Below are 20,243 nucleotides of genomic sequence, written 5' to 3' on the forward strand. Positions count from 1 at the left end.
TCTGCTGATCGCTGGGGCAATGCTTTAGATGCTCCAGAAAGAAGAAATTAAAAAAATACAAATTTTTTTACCTGCAAAAAAAAAAAAAAAAGACTATGTTGCAAACTAGTGAACTTTGATCTTTTCCATGTTGCTCAGGTATATCTCTATCTCCCCATGGTTTGCTGCCCATGCTCTACAGAAGTAGAGGAAGATATGGGGTAAATTTGTGCCATACCTATACAAATCCTTCCAGCGTAATCACAACACCTTTTCTGGAGTGCAACTAGAGACAATATAGACTTTTTTTTTGTGTCAAGCAAAAAGACTCAACCTATCTGAGATGCTCTAATCTCATAAATAACTGCCGTTTCATTTCCTATGACTGTGAGACTCTGTGATCACTGTACAGCACTTAAATCACTGTCTCCCCAATCCAAGCCGTAGCTATCAAGCGTGAATTTATGTGTCACTGTTCAGGCTTTGATTGGCTGGAACCAGAAGAAAATATTTCTGCAAGTTAACCTGACATTCTTTGGGAAAACTCCATCGCCAGAGGAAATTAACTTCCCTTTATTGGACATACAACCCCCAGAATTTACTACCTTTCAGTGCTCACAGATTGTGCTTGGTCTTGGCTATTCTTTATTTATCTGCTGAGGAATGTCCTACATTTTAAAGGCACTGCATTTATTAGCCAGTGTTATCACAGTATTCCTCTGTCTAGTGATTTAGGATGTAGACATTTTAGTAGGTCTGGAACAGTACATATCCCTAACCTTGGCTTTAGTCTTCCAGAAAGGGAATGTGTTATAGAAGGTGGGGATCTATGGTGTCCAAAACTCTACTGGGGGTTAGTTAGTCTAAGTTTAGGAGGTAAAGCTCAGGTTTTTTTTAGTAAAGCTGAGTATAGAACAGAAGAGAGACTATCAAGTCTGGGTCTTCCTTCTTTCAGTATAAACAGATTTGTACATTTTATCTAGTATACAGAGGATTGTATTTATTAACCTTGCTGTTTGGGTAAAGTCAATGAAAGCCTAATCAATAAAATTTCACTTAGGGTTAATGTAATTTCAAAAGTACAGTGCATCCAGAAAGTATTCACTGTGCTTCACTTTTTCCACATTTTGTTAGGTCACAGCCTTATTCCAAAATTGATTACATTTATTATTTTCCTCAAAATTCTACAAACAATACCCCATAATGACAACATGAAAGAAGTTTGTTTGAAATCTTTGCGAATTTATTAAAAATAAAAAATGAAAACGATCACATGTACATAAACATTCACAGCCTTTGTCATGACACTCAAAATTGAGCTCAGGTGCATCCTGTTTCCACTGAAAATCCTTAAGATGTTTCTACAACTTGATTGGAGTCCACCTGTGGTAAATTCAGTTGATTGGGACATCATTTGGAAAGGAGCACACCTGGCTATATAAGGTCCCACAGTTAAAAGTGCATGTCAGAGCACAAACCGAGCCATGAAGTCCAAGGAATTGTCTGTAGACCTCCAAGACAGGATTGTATCTAGGCACAGATCTTGGCAAGGGTACAGAAAAATGTCTGCAGCATTGAAGTTCCCAAATGAGCACAATGGCCTCCATCATTTGTAAATGGAAGAAGTTTGCAACCACCAGGACTCTTCCTAAAGCGGGCCGCCTGGCCAAACTGAGCAATCGGAGAAGAAGGGCTTTAGTCGGGGAGGTGACCAAGAACTGGAGTGTCACTCTGATAAAGCTCCAGCATTTCTCTGTGGAGAAAGGAGAACCTTCCAGAAGAAGAACCATCTCTGCAGCACTCCACCAATCAGGCCTTTATGTTAGAATGACCAGGCAGAAGCCACTCCTCAGTAAAAGGCACATGACAGCCCGCCTGGAGTTTGCCAAAAGGCACCTGAAGGACTCTCAGACCATGAGAAACAAAATTGACTGATTTGATGAAACAAAGATTTAACTCTTTGGCTTGAATGGCAAGCGTCCTGTCTGGAGGAAAACAGGCACCGCTCATCACCCAGCCAAAACCATCTCTGCAGTGAAACATGGTGATGGCAGCACCATGCTGTGGGGATGTTTTTCAGTGGCAGGAAATGGGAGACTAGTCAGGATAGAGGGAAAAATGAATGCAGTAATGTACAGAGACATCCTTGATGAAAACCTGCTCCAGAGTGCTCTGGACCTCAGACTGGGGCGAAGCTTCATCTTCCAACAGGATACCGACCCTAAGCACACAGCCAAGATAACAAAGGAATGGCTATGGGACAACTCTGTGAATGTCCTTGAGTGATCCAGCCAGAGCCCAGACTTGGACCCGATCAAACATCTCTGGAGAGATCTGAAAATGGCTGTGCACCGACGCTTCCCATCCAACACGATGGAGCTTGGGAGGTCCTGCAAAGAAGAATGGGAGAAAATGCCCAAAAATAGGTGTTCCAAGCTCGTAGTATACTCAAAAAGATTTGAGGCTGTAATTGGTGCCGAAGGTGCTTCAACAAAGTACTGAGCAAAGGCTGTGAATACTTATGTACAGTATTTCACAAAAGCGAGTACACCTCTCACATTTTTGCAAATATTTTATTATATCTTTTCATGTGACAACACTGAAGAAATTACACTTTGCTACAATGTAAAGTAGTGAGTGTACAGCTTGTATAACAGTGTAAATTTACTGTCCCCTCAAAATAACTCCACACACAGCTATTAATGTCTAAACCACTGGAAACAAAAGTGAGTTCACCCCTGAGTGAAAATGTCCAAGTTGGGCCCAAAGTGTCAATGTTTTGTGTGGTGGCCACAATTATTTTCCAGCACTGCCTTAACCCTCTTGGGCATGTAGTTCACCAAAGCTTCGCAGGTTGCTACTGGAATCCTCTTCCACTCCTCCATGATGACATCACAGAGCTGGTGGAGGTTAGAGACCTTGAGCTCCTCCACCTTCCGTTTGAGGATGTCCCACAGATGCTTAATAGGGTTTAGGTCAGGAGACATGCTTGGCCAGTCCATCACCTTTACCCTCAGCTTCCTAAGCAAGGCAGTGGTCATCTTGGAGGTGTGTTTGGGGTCGTTATCATGTTGGAATACTGCCCTGTGGCCCAGTCTCCGAAGGGAGGGATCATACTCTGCTTCAGTATGTCACAGTACATTCATGGTTCCCTCAATGTACTCTAGCTCCCCAGTGCAGCACTCATGCAGCCCTAGACCATGACACTCCCACCACTATGCTTGACTGTAGGCAAGACACACTTGTCTTTGTACTCCTCACCTGGTTGCCACCACACTCTTGACACCATTTGACAGCCATGCAGACCAATTTGATGCAGTGTGCAGCGTATGGCCTAAGCACTGACAGGCTGACCCCCCCACCCCTTCAACCTCTGCAGCAATGCTGGCAGCACTCATACGTTTATTTCCAAAACACAACCTCTGGATATGACGCTGAGCACGTGCACTCAACTTCTTTGGTCGACCATGGCGAGGCCTGTTCTGAGGGAAATCTGTCCTGTTAAACCAATGTATGGTCTTGGCCACCGTGCTGCAGCTCAGTTTCAGGGTCTTGGCAATCTTCTTATAGCCTAGGCCATCTTTATGTAGAGCAACAATTATTTTTTTCAGATCCTCAGAGAGTTCTTTGCCATGAGGTGCCATTATGAACTTCCAGTGACCAGTGTGAGAGAGTGAGAGCAATAACACCAAATTTAACACACCTGCTTCCCATTCACACCTGAGACCTTGTAACACTAACGAGTCACATGACAACGGGGAGGGAAAATTGCTAATCGGACCCAATTCTGACATTTTCACTTTGGGGTGTACTCACTTTTGTTGCCACCGGTTTAGACATGAATGGCTGTGTGTTGAGTTATTTTGTGGGGACAGCAAATTTACACTGTTATACAAGCCGTACACTCACTACTTTACATTGTAGCAAAGTGTAATTTCTTCAGTGTTGTCATATGAAAAGATATAATAAAATATTTACTAAAATGTGAGGGGTGTACTCACTTTTGTGAGATGCTGTACATGTGATTTTTTTCATTTTTTATACATTTGCTAAGATTTCAAACAAACTTCTTTTATGTTGTCATTATGGGGTATTAATTGTAGAATTTTGAGGGAAATAATGAATTTAATCCTTTTTCGAATAAGGCCATAACACAACAAAATTTGGAAAAAGTGAAGCGCTGTAAATACTTTCTGGATGTAGAAGCTCACCCAAAACTTAATTAACTCTACACCTACTCACAGACACATTCTAAAACAGATTAGCCCTGTGAAGAAGAAATCGCCCAGGCATTTCCCAGCAGTTATTGGTTCTCTTCTGCACACAGCATCCGTCGCTGGAGACTAGACCGGATCAGCTTCAGAAAAAGGTACGTATAGCAAATTCTTCCTTACAGGGCTAGATAGATTAGTTGTAGAATGTGGTTGCGAGCAGGTTTAGAGTTGGTTAGGTTTCGAGTGAACTTGTACTTCAAGCTCAACTCCAAGTAGTCTGAAAACTCTTCCTAACTCTTCCTTGCAGTGGAGATGTGCCCACACTGCGAGGGTTACCTGCTTATTTACTCTGAGAGAGTAAAAGCAGTTTTACATACTCAATTGTCCATACTTCAGCAGTGGACTGTCCCTTGGTGTCCTCATATCCAGGGCAGGGCTATTGACGCTACACTGGTCCTGATGATGTCAGGACCTTAGACTCCTGGATCACGGAGAAGAAGACACTGCGGGGACCGGTCTAGCAGCCCGGATGAGCAGAAGATCAGATAAGTAAATCTTCTTTAACATGCCCCCTAGACCTAAACGAGCAGTTAAACCTTTGCAAGGAAGAATTTTTATGTTTCCTAAGGTTCATCTTTAAAGGAAATCAGTCATGAAACAAAGCAACTGTGCGACTAGGCTCTGATGGAAGCAGGCACTCCCTGACACGTGTGGCATAAATGTACTGAAGTGGTTTTGAAGCTAAACCTGTTCACACGAGTCAGGGAATATTTCGATCAGAGCAAGATTGTCACTGCCCTTAGCTGCTAGATGGGTCTCTATCAGCAGAAAGACGTTGTCTGGTAAGAAGGTCCACTTGCTTCTATTACAGAACTGAACATAAACCTCACTCTGTGTACTGTAATTATTTGTCATTCTATAAAGAAGAAAGAAGGAGACTACTCACCACCTGGACCTGGCCATCTTCGCCAATCTGGTGAATCTGCACCTGCTGGGCATTGGCCAGAGCGTAGTGCAGGGCCTGAGGCGGTGTCTGCTGCAGGTCACTGGAAGATGAAACAGTATTCTGTACACCATCTAAAAGAGAAAGATGCAAATGCACATATTGTTATTGTGAATTCTAAACAGACTGTGTCCATTGCAGTGGCATTAAAAGTGATTTCATATTTTGTTTTAGACTTTGTATATTTAGTCTGATGGTGTTTACTTCCTGTATTGACATAGCTGATACAAATTCAGCAATACTTTAGGATTACATTAAACCATTTTGTAAACAATGCCCCAGAGAGCTAACACTTGAATATTCCCATTACAATCACACGCTATTTTGTTCTGAAGCTGAAGCTCCAACAAATTTCGAGGCCCCATTGGCCAAGGGCAATTCCGGTAGTCATAGCTCTATTAGACAGCAGACTATACTGCATCTATGGAGCAGCATTGTCACTCTAGGGCAAAAAGCAATTTAGGACCGCACAACTCCTCTTCCTCCCTCATTTCTATAGCACAGGGTAGTACGCCTGGTCCTTCTGCCCAGCAATCACTCAGCCGGGTGTTGCTGTGTAAATACATCATCTATTTCAGCTGCTGCTCTCAACCAGACCATTGGAAACAACATTATACATAAACATTGTTCAGACAGGAGATAGAGAGATACAAAGTAACATTGTTACTGTTTCATTCATCTTCAGATCAAAGGGATTTTTTAAATAAATAAAATTGTATTAGCTCCCTCTTCCCCTATTATTTCCTTGATGATTCTTATTTACTAGCCATTAATATGTAAAATTCTTTTCAATTTGAATCTTTTTTTTTAGTACTGCAATACAAAAAAAAAAGAAGAAAGATCAAAGTTGAAAAAACAAAACCTTTATTTTAATTGTAAATACATTTGCAATGCTTTGAACCAGAATCATTATTTTATGTCACTTTAAACAGAACAAATATAAAAAAAGTGTATACTTTTAATTTACAGTAACAATATTTATTTTAGTTAAAACCTAAAGTAGGAAAAAGTGCATATTCTAAATTTTTGCAATATCACCAAAAGAAATCCTTGTTTATTGTAAAAAAAAACAAACAAAAAAAACACCATATTTGTATTACTTTGTTATCTTAAAGAGATATTAAAGGCTAATATCTTTTTGAATTAAAAAAACAAAAAAAAAAAAAAAGAGGTTTATACTTCTCTGCTCTGTGCAAGATATTGCACAGAGCAACCAATTACCTCTTCTTTGGCGGTCCCCTGTCGGCACTGTCATCTCCTTCTCCCTGCAAGTGCCCGATAGCAAGCCCTGTGCTATGGCAGTACTCATACGGGCACAGTCCCGTGTTGGGCGGTGTACGTCCATAGACACAGTGCAGCTTGGCCTAGCCCCTGCCCCCTCCTCACAGGATTTGACTGACAGCAGCCCATGGCTCTGCTGCTGCCTGTCTCTTCTGTGAGAAGAGGAAGTGAAGAGAGAAGAGCTGCAGCTGGCACAGCACTGGATTGTGAGAGGAATCAGATAAGAGGAATCAGATTACATGGTTCCAGTAATCCATGTCCTTAGTCTGCTTGTCTTCAGCAAACTGTTTGCGGGCTTTCTTTATGCATCATCTTTAGAAGAGGCTTCCTTCTAGGATGACAGCCATGTAGACCAATTTGCACTGGCAGTCTGATCCCCCGCCCCTTCAACCTCTGCAGCAATGCTGGCAGCACTCATACGTCTTTTCCCCCAAAGACAACCTCTGGATATGACGCTGAGCACGTGCACTCATCTTCTTTGGTTGACCATGGCGAGGCCTGTTCTGAGTGGAACCTGTCCTGTTAAACCGCTGTATGGTCTTGGCCACCGTTCTGCAGCTCAGTTTCAGGGTCTTGGCAATCTTATAGCCCATCATTATGTAGAGCAACAATTCTTTTTTTCAGATCCTCAGAGAGTTCTTTGCCATGAGGTGCCATGTTGAACCTCCAGTGACCAGTATGAGAGAGTGAGAGCGATAACACCAAATTTACCACACCTGCTCCCCATTCACACCTGAGAACTTGTAAAACTAATGGGTCACATGACACCGGGGAGGGAAAGTGGCTAATTGGGCCCAATTTGGACATTTTCACTTAGGTGTGCACTCATTTTTGTTGCCAGCGGTTTAGACATTAATGGCTGTGTGTTGAGTTATTTTGAGGGGACAGCAATGTTATACACGCTGTACACTCACTACTTTACATTATAGCAAAGTGTCAATTCTTCAGTGTGGTCACATGAAAAATTTAATAAAATATTTACAAAAATGTGAGGGGTGCACTCACTTTTGTGAGATACTGTAGCTGCTAGTAGTAGTCAGAGTGACAGATGTAATGCTCCATAAAGGTCCATGTCAGTTGTTTACAACATGGTTGACCTGGGAAAAAATTCACCTGCCTCAGTTTCTTGCAGACATCAATGTGTTTCCCAGAGTTCTGTAGGCCTGAGCAAGATATGAGAGGTTTGCTGTACAATGTTGTACTTCCTCCCAGCACCCTGGAGAGACAGAACATTAAGGACAACAGCATATAAAACTGTAGATCTCCCTATTAACTGTCTGCCAGCTGTGAGTACAGATGTGCACAGCTGTGGAAAAAATGGCAAATATATGGTTTTATTTACAGTCATGACAATAACCTCCAAGAAAAGAATTTTCATTATCTCTTCACTAAGGGATAAGTCACAACTGGTGACATCTGTTTCAGAAGAGTTTAGCATAGAAAGGAAGACTGACCTGTCAGGAGATGAATATGAGGGCTGCCCGTGCCAACTCCCTTCTGAGAATGCTGGTTAACTAGCTTTTATGGTAAATTTCTAGCTTCAATACTTTTTGAGTCACTCTCCTTCAGAAGCAGCTGCCATGTTCCTCTTGTGACAAGTGTCCAGGCATTACCCAAAGTTAGCCCAAAAGCTTTGATCTCTCCTTAACATTATTATTAAGCTTCTTAAATCCTTGCATGGACAGCTGCTGGAAGCTCAGTTCCCATTGACATAGACACAGTTCCAGAACTACATTTCCCAAAAGTCCTTCCTCTAAACAACATTGTGTAGGCAGCCTCTTGGGAGTCAATGCAGTAGCATTGTTTTGCCAAGAAAAAAATCAATGTATGCTTGTGGAGAGGAAAAGAGAGGATAGGCCGAGTTCTGTTGTCCAGCAGGCAGGACTAACAATGCTGCTTTGAATTTCAGAGCTGCATCTTTTATAATCAGCCCAAACAGAAAATTAGTAGCTCAATGGATTTCCATCAGATTCTTAGGTATTTGTCTGAAACTGAAATATTTTTAATGGGATAAAACATGGTGGATGCGCATGTTTTGAGGAGATGTACTGAAAAAGTTTTTTATTTTTCCCTGACATACGGTCCAAAGGGAACCCTTAAGGATACATACAGTGCTCAACATAAACGAGTACAAGATAAGATTTTAATCAAGAACAATTTTAAAAATTTTGACAAAACTGAGTTTTACAGAATATTTGTTTAGCTAATTTCATGAAAGTAAGGATAATAATATAACTTAGATAGCAAAATCTTCAGTTTTACTCAAGTTAGTTGATGCAAAAATGAATACACCCCACAACAAAATCGACTACATCTAGTATTTTGTATGACCTCCATGATTTGTAAGGACTGCACCAAGTCTTCTAGGCATGGAATGAACAAGTTGGCGACATATTGCAACATCTTTCTTTTTCCATTCTTCATGAATTACCTCTTTTGGAGCCTGGATGCTGGATGAAGAGTGATGCTCAACTTGTCTCTTCAGAATTCCCCATAGGTGTTCGATTGGGTTCAGATTAGGAGACATACTTGGCCACTGAATCACTTTCCCAACCAAGGGCGCAGAATGATGGTAGCATCTTCTCTTTCGATATAGAGCAGTACATCTGTGAATTCATGATACCATCAATAAAAAAATGCAGCTTCTTGACACCCGCAGCAGTCATGCAGCCCAACGGAAGGACATTGACACCACCATGTTTTACTGTAGGCACCATGCATTTTTCTGTGTACTCCTCACCTTTGAGACACCATACAGTTTTGAAGCCATCAGTTCCAAAAACAATTATCTTTGTCACATCACACCAGAGTACAGAGTCCCAGTAGTCTTCTTCTTTTTCAGCATGGGCCCTGGCAACTTCTATGTGGGCTTTTTTGTGCATGGGCTTTAGGAGAGGCTTCCTTTGTGGATGACACCCATGCATGCCATTCCTCTGCAGTGTACGCCATATTGTGTCATGGGAAAATCACCCCAGTTTGGCTTTCTACTTCTTTAACCAAGTGCAGTGAACTTGCATGGTAATTTTCTTCCACCCTTCTCATCAGAAGACACTCCTGTTGAAGGCGTGGAAATCCCTGTGGGATAGTTGCTGTTCCATCTTTGTTAAATTTTTTTTATCAATTTTGCTACAGTATTCTGCCTGATAGGTAAAGCTTTGCTGATCTTCAAGTAGCCTTCACCTTTCCTGTGTAAAGAAATTATTTTCTTTCTCAGGCCTTGTGACATTTCTCTTCCATGTGGTGCCATTGCTGACAGCATGAAATTGGAAGGGGTTTTCTTTGTTAAGTATAATCAACTGTCTGCTGGACACAAATTTTTATTGAATAATTACACTCACCTGTAGTTGAATTCTTGTTAATTATGATTTTGTTGTCTAAAATTTGGCTTTGCTCTTAAGACTTTCATTGGGGTGTATTCATTTTTGCAACATGGTGTTGAATTAATTTGTTAGGAAAAATACTTTGAGTGTGCAAATTACCAAATCTTGGTTGCAATCAATGGCCCGCATTTGTAGGTGTATTGTGTAGTATAGTGTCCCAAAGAAAATGTTGATTCTGAAAGGAAAGTAAAGGTTTTCTGGCAAATCTGTTGGGGTGTACTCATTTAATGTGAGAACTGTATATACTGTGAGTACAGACTATTTTTTACAGGGTTGCCATCATCCTTGCTTAAGTATTCAGTCACTGACATGGAACAGGACAGGACTGCAGACTTTACTGAGCCAGTGACTCATGCGGTGATGGCAGCTTGGAGCGTGCACCTTTAACAACAGTTAGTAATAGCAGCTCCCACATTTCACTTCTCACTGGTTCATTTTAAACAGCCAAGCATGAATTTTCTATACATATGAATTCTAAACACAGAAAGAGCAAAACTATTTTTTTGAGATACAGTTGTATAACAACGAAATCGAGGGTCATGTACAACTGGCAAATTCAAAGCCAGTATGGTACAGAAGAGTCAGAAAGTGAGATTCTGTACCAGTATGGCAAGCTGAAATACGTTTTGGCCTTTTCTGCTCTCAGTACACAAAGTAAGAAGGGTCATGAAAGGTTCCTCCAGTAAACTGTGCACTAATTCTAATGTTGCAGCAGTTTTGGTCTTTCAAATAAAGATTAAAGCTTATAAATATTACTTTTTTCCTTTGGATTTTCCAGCAGTTTTGAAGTAACAACAGCCGGAGAGTCACAGATTTCCTAGAAATCTGTGACTCTCCGGCTGTTAACGTGTCATGGATTTAGCACTGATGAGGGTAGCATGGCCATATTGGGGTTTACTACAAAGCAATGATGGAAATTACTAGTCATTAGAACTGCTTATTATAACTTGCAGGGATTTGACATGATTGCTTAATGATTGTCCCCACTGCAACTTACAAACTAAAAAATAAAAACAGCAGCCCTTACACTGCACTCATAAGGCTGGCTGACCTGGAGATGCACAATGCAGTGGATAATGGACAGATTTTCATTACAAATCTGATAATAACTGACTGAATTAAAGTGAAAGTTAAAGCAATTTCTATCATTATTATACAGAATTTATATAGCGTCAATATATTTTGCAGCGCTTTACAATATAAAGGGAGACAGTACAGTTACAATACAGTTCAGTACAGAGGAAAAAGGAGGTCCTGCTCGTGGAGCCTAAAGTGTTACTAAACCCAGATCCTGCATTTACCATATCTGGCCTCCTACAGTACACAGGACATGGAAATGCAATTATTTTAGTAAATATAAACTAATAAATAACTTTTCTCATCAGCTGTATATAGCAATTAGAGCAATCTTGTGACTTGTATCAGTGAGTGCTGATAGTTTGTAGGAGAAGTTTTTATTTCTCCCATGATTGTCCTATCATGCTTCAAGACCCTTAATTCTCTGTCTGAACATGTCTGGACAGTGCTGATTGGCCCTGTGCTGATCACATGTATCCTCCCAAGAGAAAAAAAAAATCATTCATCAATCAAGATGTGACATCCCACCCACTGTGTACTTTTTTGATACTGGGCATGGAGGAGGAGTAGTGAGGGAACGGGCTGTCATTTAGGATCTGTATACATGCCCAAATGTGTGATGTTAATACCATGTGACCTGAATAGCTCTGGTAAACCAGGAAGTATCCTATCCAGCAATGGAGACCAAACAGAGCATGTGCAGCTGAACTACACTTACTGTGCTTATCTGGACTTGTCCAGAGTAAACTTGCAGGAGGGAGAGGATCTGTGCATATAGGATCACACAGCCTTTTTACACAATGCAGAGGATTATTCACTTACGTTACACAGTAAGTATAACAAGCATGCTATTCTGCATCTATAGACAGATTTTACTTTTATAGGTTTAGTAACACTTTGAAGTTTAAAGGGGGGGGGGGGGGTAGAACATAATAGCTGCGAGGGATGAGCTGATGAAGGTGGGTAACATACAGTTTTTAGGAGACAGGATAGGAGCTAACCAGACAAATTGGGGTCCAGAGGATGGGAGAGGTTATGGAGAAGTCCTGGAAGCAAGCATGGGAGAAGGTGATGAGGGAGCTAGGAAGCAGGAGGTCTTAGGAGGAGTGGAGTGGATGATTTGGGTGTTGAGTTGAGTTTGGTAAAGTAGTCATAATATTCCTTACCCCCATTTAATGTTTGATACTTATTACATTCTTGGCCAACATTATAAGATATATCAGGCAGTAAATAGAACAAAATACAGTTGACTGCCACTTCCAAGTTTTCTGGAGTGTGTTTCAGGTCTACTTTCTTGTGTTTGTGTTTTCAGTACAAGTCTCTTGTCCATCTCATATCACAATAAAGTTACCTAGCATGGCTCTGCAGCCATTCCTTTCCACAGCTGCAAATCTGGAAAAAGGAAGCAGGACAGTGGGATCATTTGACCTCATTTAAGAAGATAATTTTATGGTTCAGCTACAATTTATTTTTGATGAGCGACGGGTAACTGCAAGTAGAGAGGGAGCTTCACTGTGAAATGTCTTTGTTCTGGTGCCTTGATTTCTACTTTAAGCTTGACCTAAAATATTTATGTAGAGGATACCAAAAAAAAACCTTTATCTGTGAATTTGAATGTGTGGCCTGAATCTTCTCAGACGTTCTCAACAAGATGGCCTCTGAAATAGTTTTGGCTATAAAAAAGTAAAATTTATCAATTTTTAAACATTTTTTCCATATAAAAAAAAATACAAAACAAACACAGACATAAACAGGGCCCAGCTTGAAGGGAGGATATATCAGTGGTTATAAATCACCATAATGTAAACTTTCTGGCTCAGCCTTCACAATTTTGATATGTGAGAGAATTGCTGGCAGAGGGCGTGAGGCCGCACAGCTGACGGAGGACCAAGGAACGCTGTGAGGTCAAGCGGCTGTTGTGTCTCACCTGACCATCTCTCTGGCTTTCTATAAGCAGCTGCATGCATGTAGTATCACTTTTATTATTTGTCCATGGACAAATAAACAAATTTTGGGCTGCAGCCAGGTTCCCTGAAAGCTGCGTTTATAAATGTTCTCTATTATTGCCTGGCACATGGCCCTTTTTTTTTCTTTATTTCTACTCTAGACCTTCATTTTTAGGACAACAGAAATAAATTGTTAAAGGGAATTCCAACTCTATGCTCCAAAATTTTATTTTATTCAAATTTGTATTTTCTTTAGTATTTGAGATATAGCATGTGAGTAAAGGATTAAAACTTGGTCAGGAACTGATTCCTATTGCCAAAGTTGAATCATATACAGCAGCCTTTCTCAAACTATTAACCCAACAGGAACCTTTCTGTACGGAAACCGCGACCCCACAACGTGTTTGTGGGCTTTCATCAGTATATGGCCACCAGTGATGGGAATGACAGCGTTAAAGTAAACGGTGTTACTTAACGCCCTTACTTTTGCGGGTAACTAGTAATCTAATTGATTACTTTTCCCCCCGCGGTAACTCCGTTTCCATTACTTAAGCGGCGTTACCGCAATTACATCTACCGCCACTGGATGGCAGTAGTGTAATTCCTCCTCACTCCTCTATGACCCTGCCGGCGCTATCTACAGTACTGGCATGTGTGACATGGAGAGGAGCAGAGAGGGAGAGCGGACCGGCCGAGGGGAACTGTGAGAGCCCTGCCCTGTACATCCACCAACCCCCATATACATCTACCTACCCACCCTATACATCCACTGACCCCTATATACACCTACCTACCCACCCTATACACCCACTGATCCCTATATACACCTACCTACCCACCCTATACACCCACTGACCCCTATATACACCTACCTACCCACACTATACACCGACTGACTCCTATATACACCTACCTACCCACCCTATACACCCACTGACCCCTATATAACCTACCTACCCACCCTATACATCCACTGATCCCTATATACACCTACCTACCCACCCTATACACCCAATGACCCTATATACACCTACCTACCCACCCTATACATCCACTGATCCCTATATACACCTACATATCCACCCTATACACCCACTGACCCTTCTATACACCTACCTACACACCCTATACACCCACTGACCCCTATATATACATACCCACCCACCCACCCACCCTATACGCCGGCAGTGTACCATGCAGGTACCAGTGTACCATGCAGCCAGCCAGTACCACTCAGCAAATACTAGTCATACAAGTTATTTGACATATTTGATTATTTTTTTAAAGTAACGCAATAGTTACTTTCCCTGGTAGTTAGTTACTTTTTTACTGATGTAACTTTTTGTGAGAAGTAACTATAACTAATTACTTTTTTTAAGTGACATGACCAACACTGACGGCCACCTCCAGTCTTGAACATAGATACTGTATCAGATATTCCAGCCGCCCTACGAAAATTAGCCGACAACTTATCTTGTATGTATCTGAAAACATCAACCACTTTATTGAACAATCTCCCACAATTTATACACACAAGGACCTCCCCTTCCTGATCAGATTACCCCATCAGGTCAGGTGCCTGATTACATTATCATGTGCAGATGAAATTGTATACAGAAATAGAATTAACCTGAATGAATTATCTAGCCATCTGGACAGAAACAATATGTGAGTTCATTAATAATGGGACAGACAGGGTTAACTAGAATACACATCACACCTCAATACACAGACAATAGGAAGAGACCACCAGTGACAGACTGTCCGTCTCTGACATTAAAGAACATGGAACAGAGGCCAACGTAATTAGCTCTTTCAATGAACATGTTCAGAATCAAACAGGCCAGGAATAGTCTTCAAACATCTCCTGAGATATATGACTGACAAATATTACTGTCCCATTTGAAGTAATTCAAATCATATTCTCAGTGTCCATTAAGTAGCTGTCTATCATTTCCTTGGTCAGTTTGTGTCCCTAATAGACACAGGGTGACTTAAACATAAGAGGGGCCTAGGGAGCTGAGACAGGGATTTCCCAACCTCTCTAAGGTAAGCTGGGTTCCACAGGCCACCCCAACCAAAGTGACTCACGTCACACCTTCAAATAATTTTCTAGTATCAAAGTACCCCTGACTGAACTATTTAACTGGTAGCCAGGGAGAAAATGCTGTGATGGTCAGTGGGAGGAATTCCCTCGTTACAACGGTGGTCAATAATAGAAATGCATTGATGGTCAGTGGGAAGAATACACCCCTACAGTCAGCTAGAAAGATCATTGGTGTCGTTGCCCAGGCTTTGCCAAGTGACACTGTCCCTGGAAATTTGCAAGCACCATCAAATGGGAGGTCAATCAGCCAGAGTTCAAGAAACCCCTAGCACATCTGTAGGAACCCTAGACTGATATTAGAGGGTTAACAACAAAATAGAACATGTCATTTGCAGCATTGAAAGTTCTTGGAATAGCAAGAAAAATAAGTAAGGACATGTTGGAAAATCAATGCCACATTTACCGACCTGTTTCTAGAAAAGAGCATGCAGTTTGCCGAACATGCACCACATCTGCTTTGAACAGATGCTGCGATCATTACTTTCCAGAGTGGTGAACTCCTCCATAATATACTATAGAGCAGTGATGGCAAACCTTGGCACTCCAGATGTTTTGGAACTACATTTCCCATGATGTTCAAATACACTGCAGAATGCATGAGAATCATGGAAAATGTAGTTCCAAAACATCTGGGGTGCCAAGGTTCGCTATCACTGCCATAGCGTAATATATGCTGCTTAATATTTTGGCAGCCAATCTTTCCAGTGCGTGCACAGTGTTGGTGGTGGTTTGGTAAAGTCCACAACTTGAGATTCTTTCATGACCGGTTATATTTGGATGAACTGGTGGCAGTTATATTCATTAATTCATTCACACATTAATTTTTTGTATTTTTTGTACACTTGATATGAATTTTTACTGGTATTAATATACATAACTTTGGGGTGCTGCATTTATTTTATATTTTCTAGTTTTAGGATGGCCAAATTGTCCTTAAAGCGGAGTTCCACCCTAAAATTAAACTTACCTCAATCTTCATGCCCGGGGTCACCTGAAAAACAAATGGATAATCGCAATTTTTTTTTTTTTTACTTACCTGGTTTAGAAGAAAATATACTTACCTTACTTCCTCTTCCTCCCCTCGGCGGCCACGGCGAATCGTCACTTCCTGGCTTGCAATGATTCCTGGGAGCTGAATGTCATCGCTCCCAGGAATCAATGCGCCTGCACCGGCCCCGACGTCAGTTCCGGTGCAGGCGCCGTCATACCTTGCTAAACAGCTTCTGGGCATGACGCTGCGGCACCGGAAGTGACGGCTGGGCCGGTGCAATGCATCGTGGGACCGAAGAAGACGGAAGAGGACGCAGAAGAGGATCGTGCTGGCTTCAAGCTGCCCACACCTGAGATGGCAGCGCTGGACAATACTTTTTCAAAGTAAGTATTTCTTCTAAAAGGTAAGTGCAACCCGGGACAGATCAGAGGCTAGCCATTGTGGAATGTACTAGCCCTGACTGTCCCGGGGGTATTTTTATTAAAAGAAGTATTCTCAGGGTGGAACTCCGCTTTAATGCAAAGGAATGCCCATTTGCTAAAAACACCCAAGCCTGGAAATTCAGTTTGACCAGATCAGGTGACTGTCTTCCTTTTTTTTATTACAGGTACTTACTGTATATGGCGCTGTCAATTTAAGCAGCATTCACATCAGTCCCTGCCCTCAAGAAGCTTACAATGTAAGGTCCCATTAATGTATATACATACTAGGACTAATTTGAATAGTAGTCAATTAACCTACCAGCATTTCTTTGGAGTGTGGGAGGAAACAGGAGTACCTGGAGGAAACCACACATGCAAAACATGCCAACTCCTTATGTAAATGTCCTACTGCCACAGGTACATGGTACATAAAAATTACAAAATATTTGCTTTTTACTTCAAACCACACATCCAGGGAAAAAATTGGATTTTTGACTTACCGTAAAATCTATTTCTCTGATGTTCATTGACGGATATAGCTTCTCATCTTCTTGACTATGTGGGTTATGCTGCCCCTACAGGAGTAGGACGCTAGGCAGGAAAGAACTTGACTATGATGCAGTCCCAGGGGGTATACTCTCACTCTCTGCTATAGGTACTCTATAGGTATATAGGTACTATAGGTTTTGTTACAAGCAGTGTCAGAAGAAAAAAACCCAAGCTTCATAGAGGGGTGGGTGCTGTGTCTCAGTCACAAAAAATCAGAGAAATGGATTTTACGGTAAGTCAAAAATCCCATTTTCTCTTTCATTCATTGACAGACACAGCTCCTCATGTTCTTAACTACGTGTGATGTCCCAAAGCAGTGTCAAACATGAGGGGTGGGAACAGCAAGAAAAAAAAAAACTTTCCAAGGCTAAACATAGCCAACCAGGTAACACAGAGCTCAATCATAAAAAAATTGGAGGTCACCTGAAAAAAATTAAAACACCCTCAAAGAGGACCAAGTCCTCTAAACAGCAGCCTGCAAAACCTTGCGGGCGAAGGAAGCATCCGCAGATGCCAACACATCCATCTTCTAAAACTTTGTTAAAGTGTACACAGACGACCAGGTAGCCGCCTTGCAAACCTGCATCACTGACATCTGATGATGGAAGGCCCAGGAGGCAATATGCGCCCGAGTAGAGTGCACCTCAACAGGGGAAAGGAGGTACCTGACCCTTAATGGAATAGGCCTGAACCACAGTCTGTCTGATCCATCAGGAAATGGTCACAGCAGAAGCAGAAAACCCTTTGCGAGATCCATCCATGAGAACAAATATTGAGTCTGACTTTCTAAAAGACTCCGTAGCTGGCAGGTACACCCTTATTGCCCGAACCACATCCAGGGAATGCAAGGCAATTTCCTTAGGATGCTTAGGCCTGGGACACAGGGAGGGCAACACAATGTCTTCATTCAAATGAAAATCAGAGATGACCTTTGGAAGGAACGACGGACATGGACAAAGTACCACCTTATCCCTGTGAACCACCAGGTAAGTCAAATGACAAGACAGCGCTGCCAGCTCCGACACCCTGTGCACAGAAGTAATAGCCACCAAAAAGGCCACCTTCTAGGACAATGTAAGCACGGGAACCTACCGAATGTTTTCAAAGGGAGGCTTCTGGAGAACTGACAACACCAAATTGAGGTCCCAAGGCAGCAATGAAGACCGCATTGGAGGAACCAAGTGTCTCACTCCCTGGAGGTACGCACCAAGTAGTGTGTGGCCAACGGCCGTTGAAAGAAAACCGCCAAAGCTGAAACTTAGCCCTTGAAGGTACTCAAGGCCAGGCGCTGCTCAACCCCTTCGTGGAGGAAGGCCAAGATCCAAGTCACAAAAAGGAGCGAGGCTGAACCCTAAGGGATTCCCACCACACAATGTACGTATTCCAAGTACAATGGTAAATCTTCCTAGCAGTAGATTTTCTAACTTTTAATAGCGTAGGAATCACAGAGTCAGACAACCCTCTATCCTTCAGCACCCGGCTTTCAACAGCCAAGCCATCAAAGCCAGCGACTGCAAAGCAGGATGGAAGATTGGCCCTTGCGACAACAGATCTTCCCTTAAAGGAAGTCTCCAAGGAGCCTCTGCGACCAGAAGTACCAGATTGGCATACCAAGATCGGCAAGGCCAGTCTGGAGCCACTAGAATGATCGGAATCCCTTCTTCTACGATCTGGCACAGGAGTCTCGGCAGAAGCTTGAGAGGAGAAAAATCATAAATCAAATGATATCGACTCCAAGGAGCCACTTATGCGTCTGTGGCGTTGGCTAAAGGACCCCGGGACCATGCCACAAACCTCTGCACTTTCCTGTTGAGGCGAGAGGCCAACAGATCCACCTCGGGAGTACCCCACCGGAGATACAACTGATGAAACACCTCCAGATGAAGTAAACATTCCCCCTGGTCCAACGCCTGTCGACTGAGGTAATCCGCCTGCCAACTTTCCACCCCTGAAATGTGTACAACAGTTAGGGCTGAAACGAATCATTCTGCCCACCTTAAAAAGCTGGCTACTTCCCGAGCTGCCAGGACACTTCATGTGCCCTTGGTGATTGACATAGGCCACGGACTTGGCATTGTCCGATTGAATCCGTACGGGACACCTTTGAAGACGACATGTCCAATGATACAGACAGAGTCCAGACCCCCTGAACACACTCTGTGCCGAGGACGATTCCCCACCCGGAAAGGCTGCCGTCCGTGGTGACGACTGTCCAGTACAGGAGAATAAACGATTTGCCCTTACAAAGTGCCAAAAAACAAAGCCACCAAACCAGGGACCCCTTGTACTCCGGCTCAACAGGATCAGATTGTCTGGAGACTGAGGATTCTTGTTCCATTTCACCAGAATCTCTTTTTGCAGAGATCTTGTGTGGCACTGTGCAAACGGAACGGTCTCTAAGGTAGACACCATCAGGCCCAGTACCCGCATGCAAGACTGAAGAGATGGCCCTCTGCTAGACAGCAGAAGCTGAATTACCTCCTGCAATTTCTGAAGTTTTTCCGGAGGAAGAAACACTCTGGCTGAGGCCGAGTCCAGAGTCAGACCCAGATAGTCTAGGCTTGTGAACGGAAACAGAGCAGACTTCTGACGATTCAGAATCCAACCGAGCACCCTCAGAGTTCGCAGAGTAATCTCCAAGTTGTCCAACAGAGCAGTCAAAGACTGCTTGTAAAAGCAGATCGTCCAGATACCCCAGTACTGCTATCCCCCGCTGATGCAGCAATGCTAGCACCGGGGAGTGGAGGCGAGACCAAAAGGTAATGCCACAAACTCATAATCCTCCTCACCCACGGCAAAGCGCAGGAAGCGCTGGTGGCCGACACATATTGGGATGTGTAGGTAGGAGTCCTTGATGTCAATGGAGGTGAGGAAATCCCCCTGATGTAGGGACGCCACCACAATGCAAAGGGATTCCATTTGGAACTTCTGTACCCGCACAAAGCAGTTTAGCGCCTTGAGGTCCAGAATTGGACGCACCTTGCCTTCTTTCCTGGGAACTGTAAATAGGCTTGAGTAAAAACCTTAAAAACTTTCAAATGTTGGAACAGGGACAATCACCCCTTGAAGTAACAAGTCTTGCATTGCCCCAAAGAGATCCCCTAAGCCTTCTGGTGACAAATGCAGGTTGGAATGGAAGAACCTATCTAGAGGATATTATTATTATTATTATTATTATTATACAGGATTTATATAGCGCCAACAGTTTGCGCAGCGCTTTACAATGTGAAGGAAGACAATACAGTTACAATACAGTTCAAAACAGGAGGAACTAGAGGGCCCTGCTCGTTAGAG

General features: G+C 42.5%; 1 protein-coding gene across 2 annotated transcripts in view; it reads right to left on the bottom strand.

Annotated features, from left to right (window-relative positions):
* The window catches only part of BANP (BTG3 associated nuclear protein), a 645,526-nt gene that overhangs the window by 197,102 nt on the left and 428,181 nt on the right, over positions 1-20,243 (bottom strand). For both annotated transcript variants that reach the window (XM_082269667.1, XM_082269666.1), the window contains one exon: positions 5,140-5,270. In XM_082269667.1, coding sequence (XP_082125793.1) covers positions 5,140-5,270 — 131 coding nt within the window. The remainder of the gene's footprint in view (positions 1-5,139; positions 5,271-20,243) is intronic.

This window comes from Pelophylax lessonae (assembly GCF_965119305.1).
Source record: "Pelophylax lessonae genome assembly, chromosome: 10".
Lineage (NCBI taxonomy): Eukaryota > Metazoa > Chordata > Amphibia > Anura > Ranidae > Pelophylax > Pelophylax lessonae.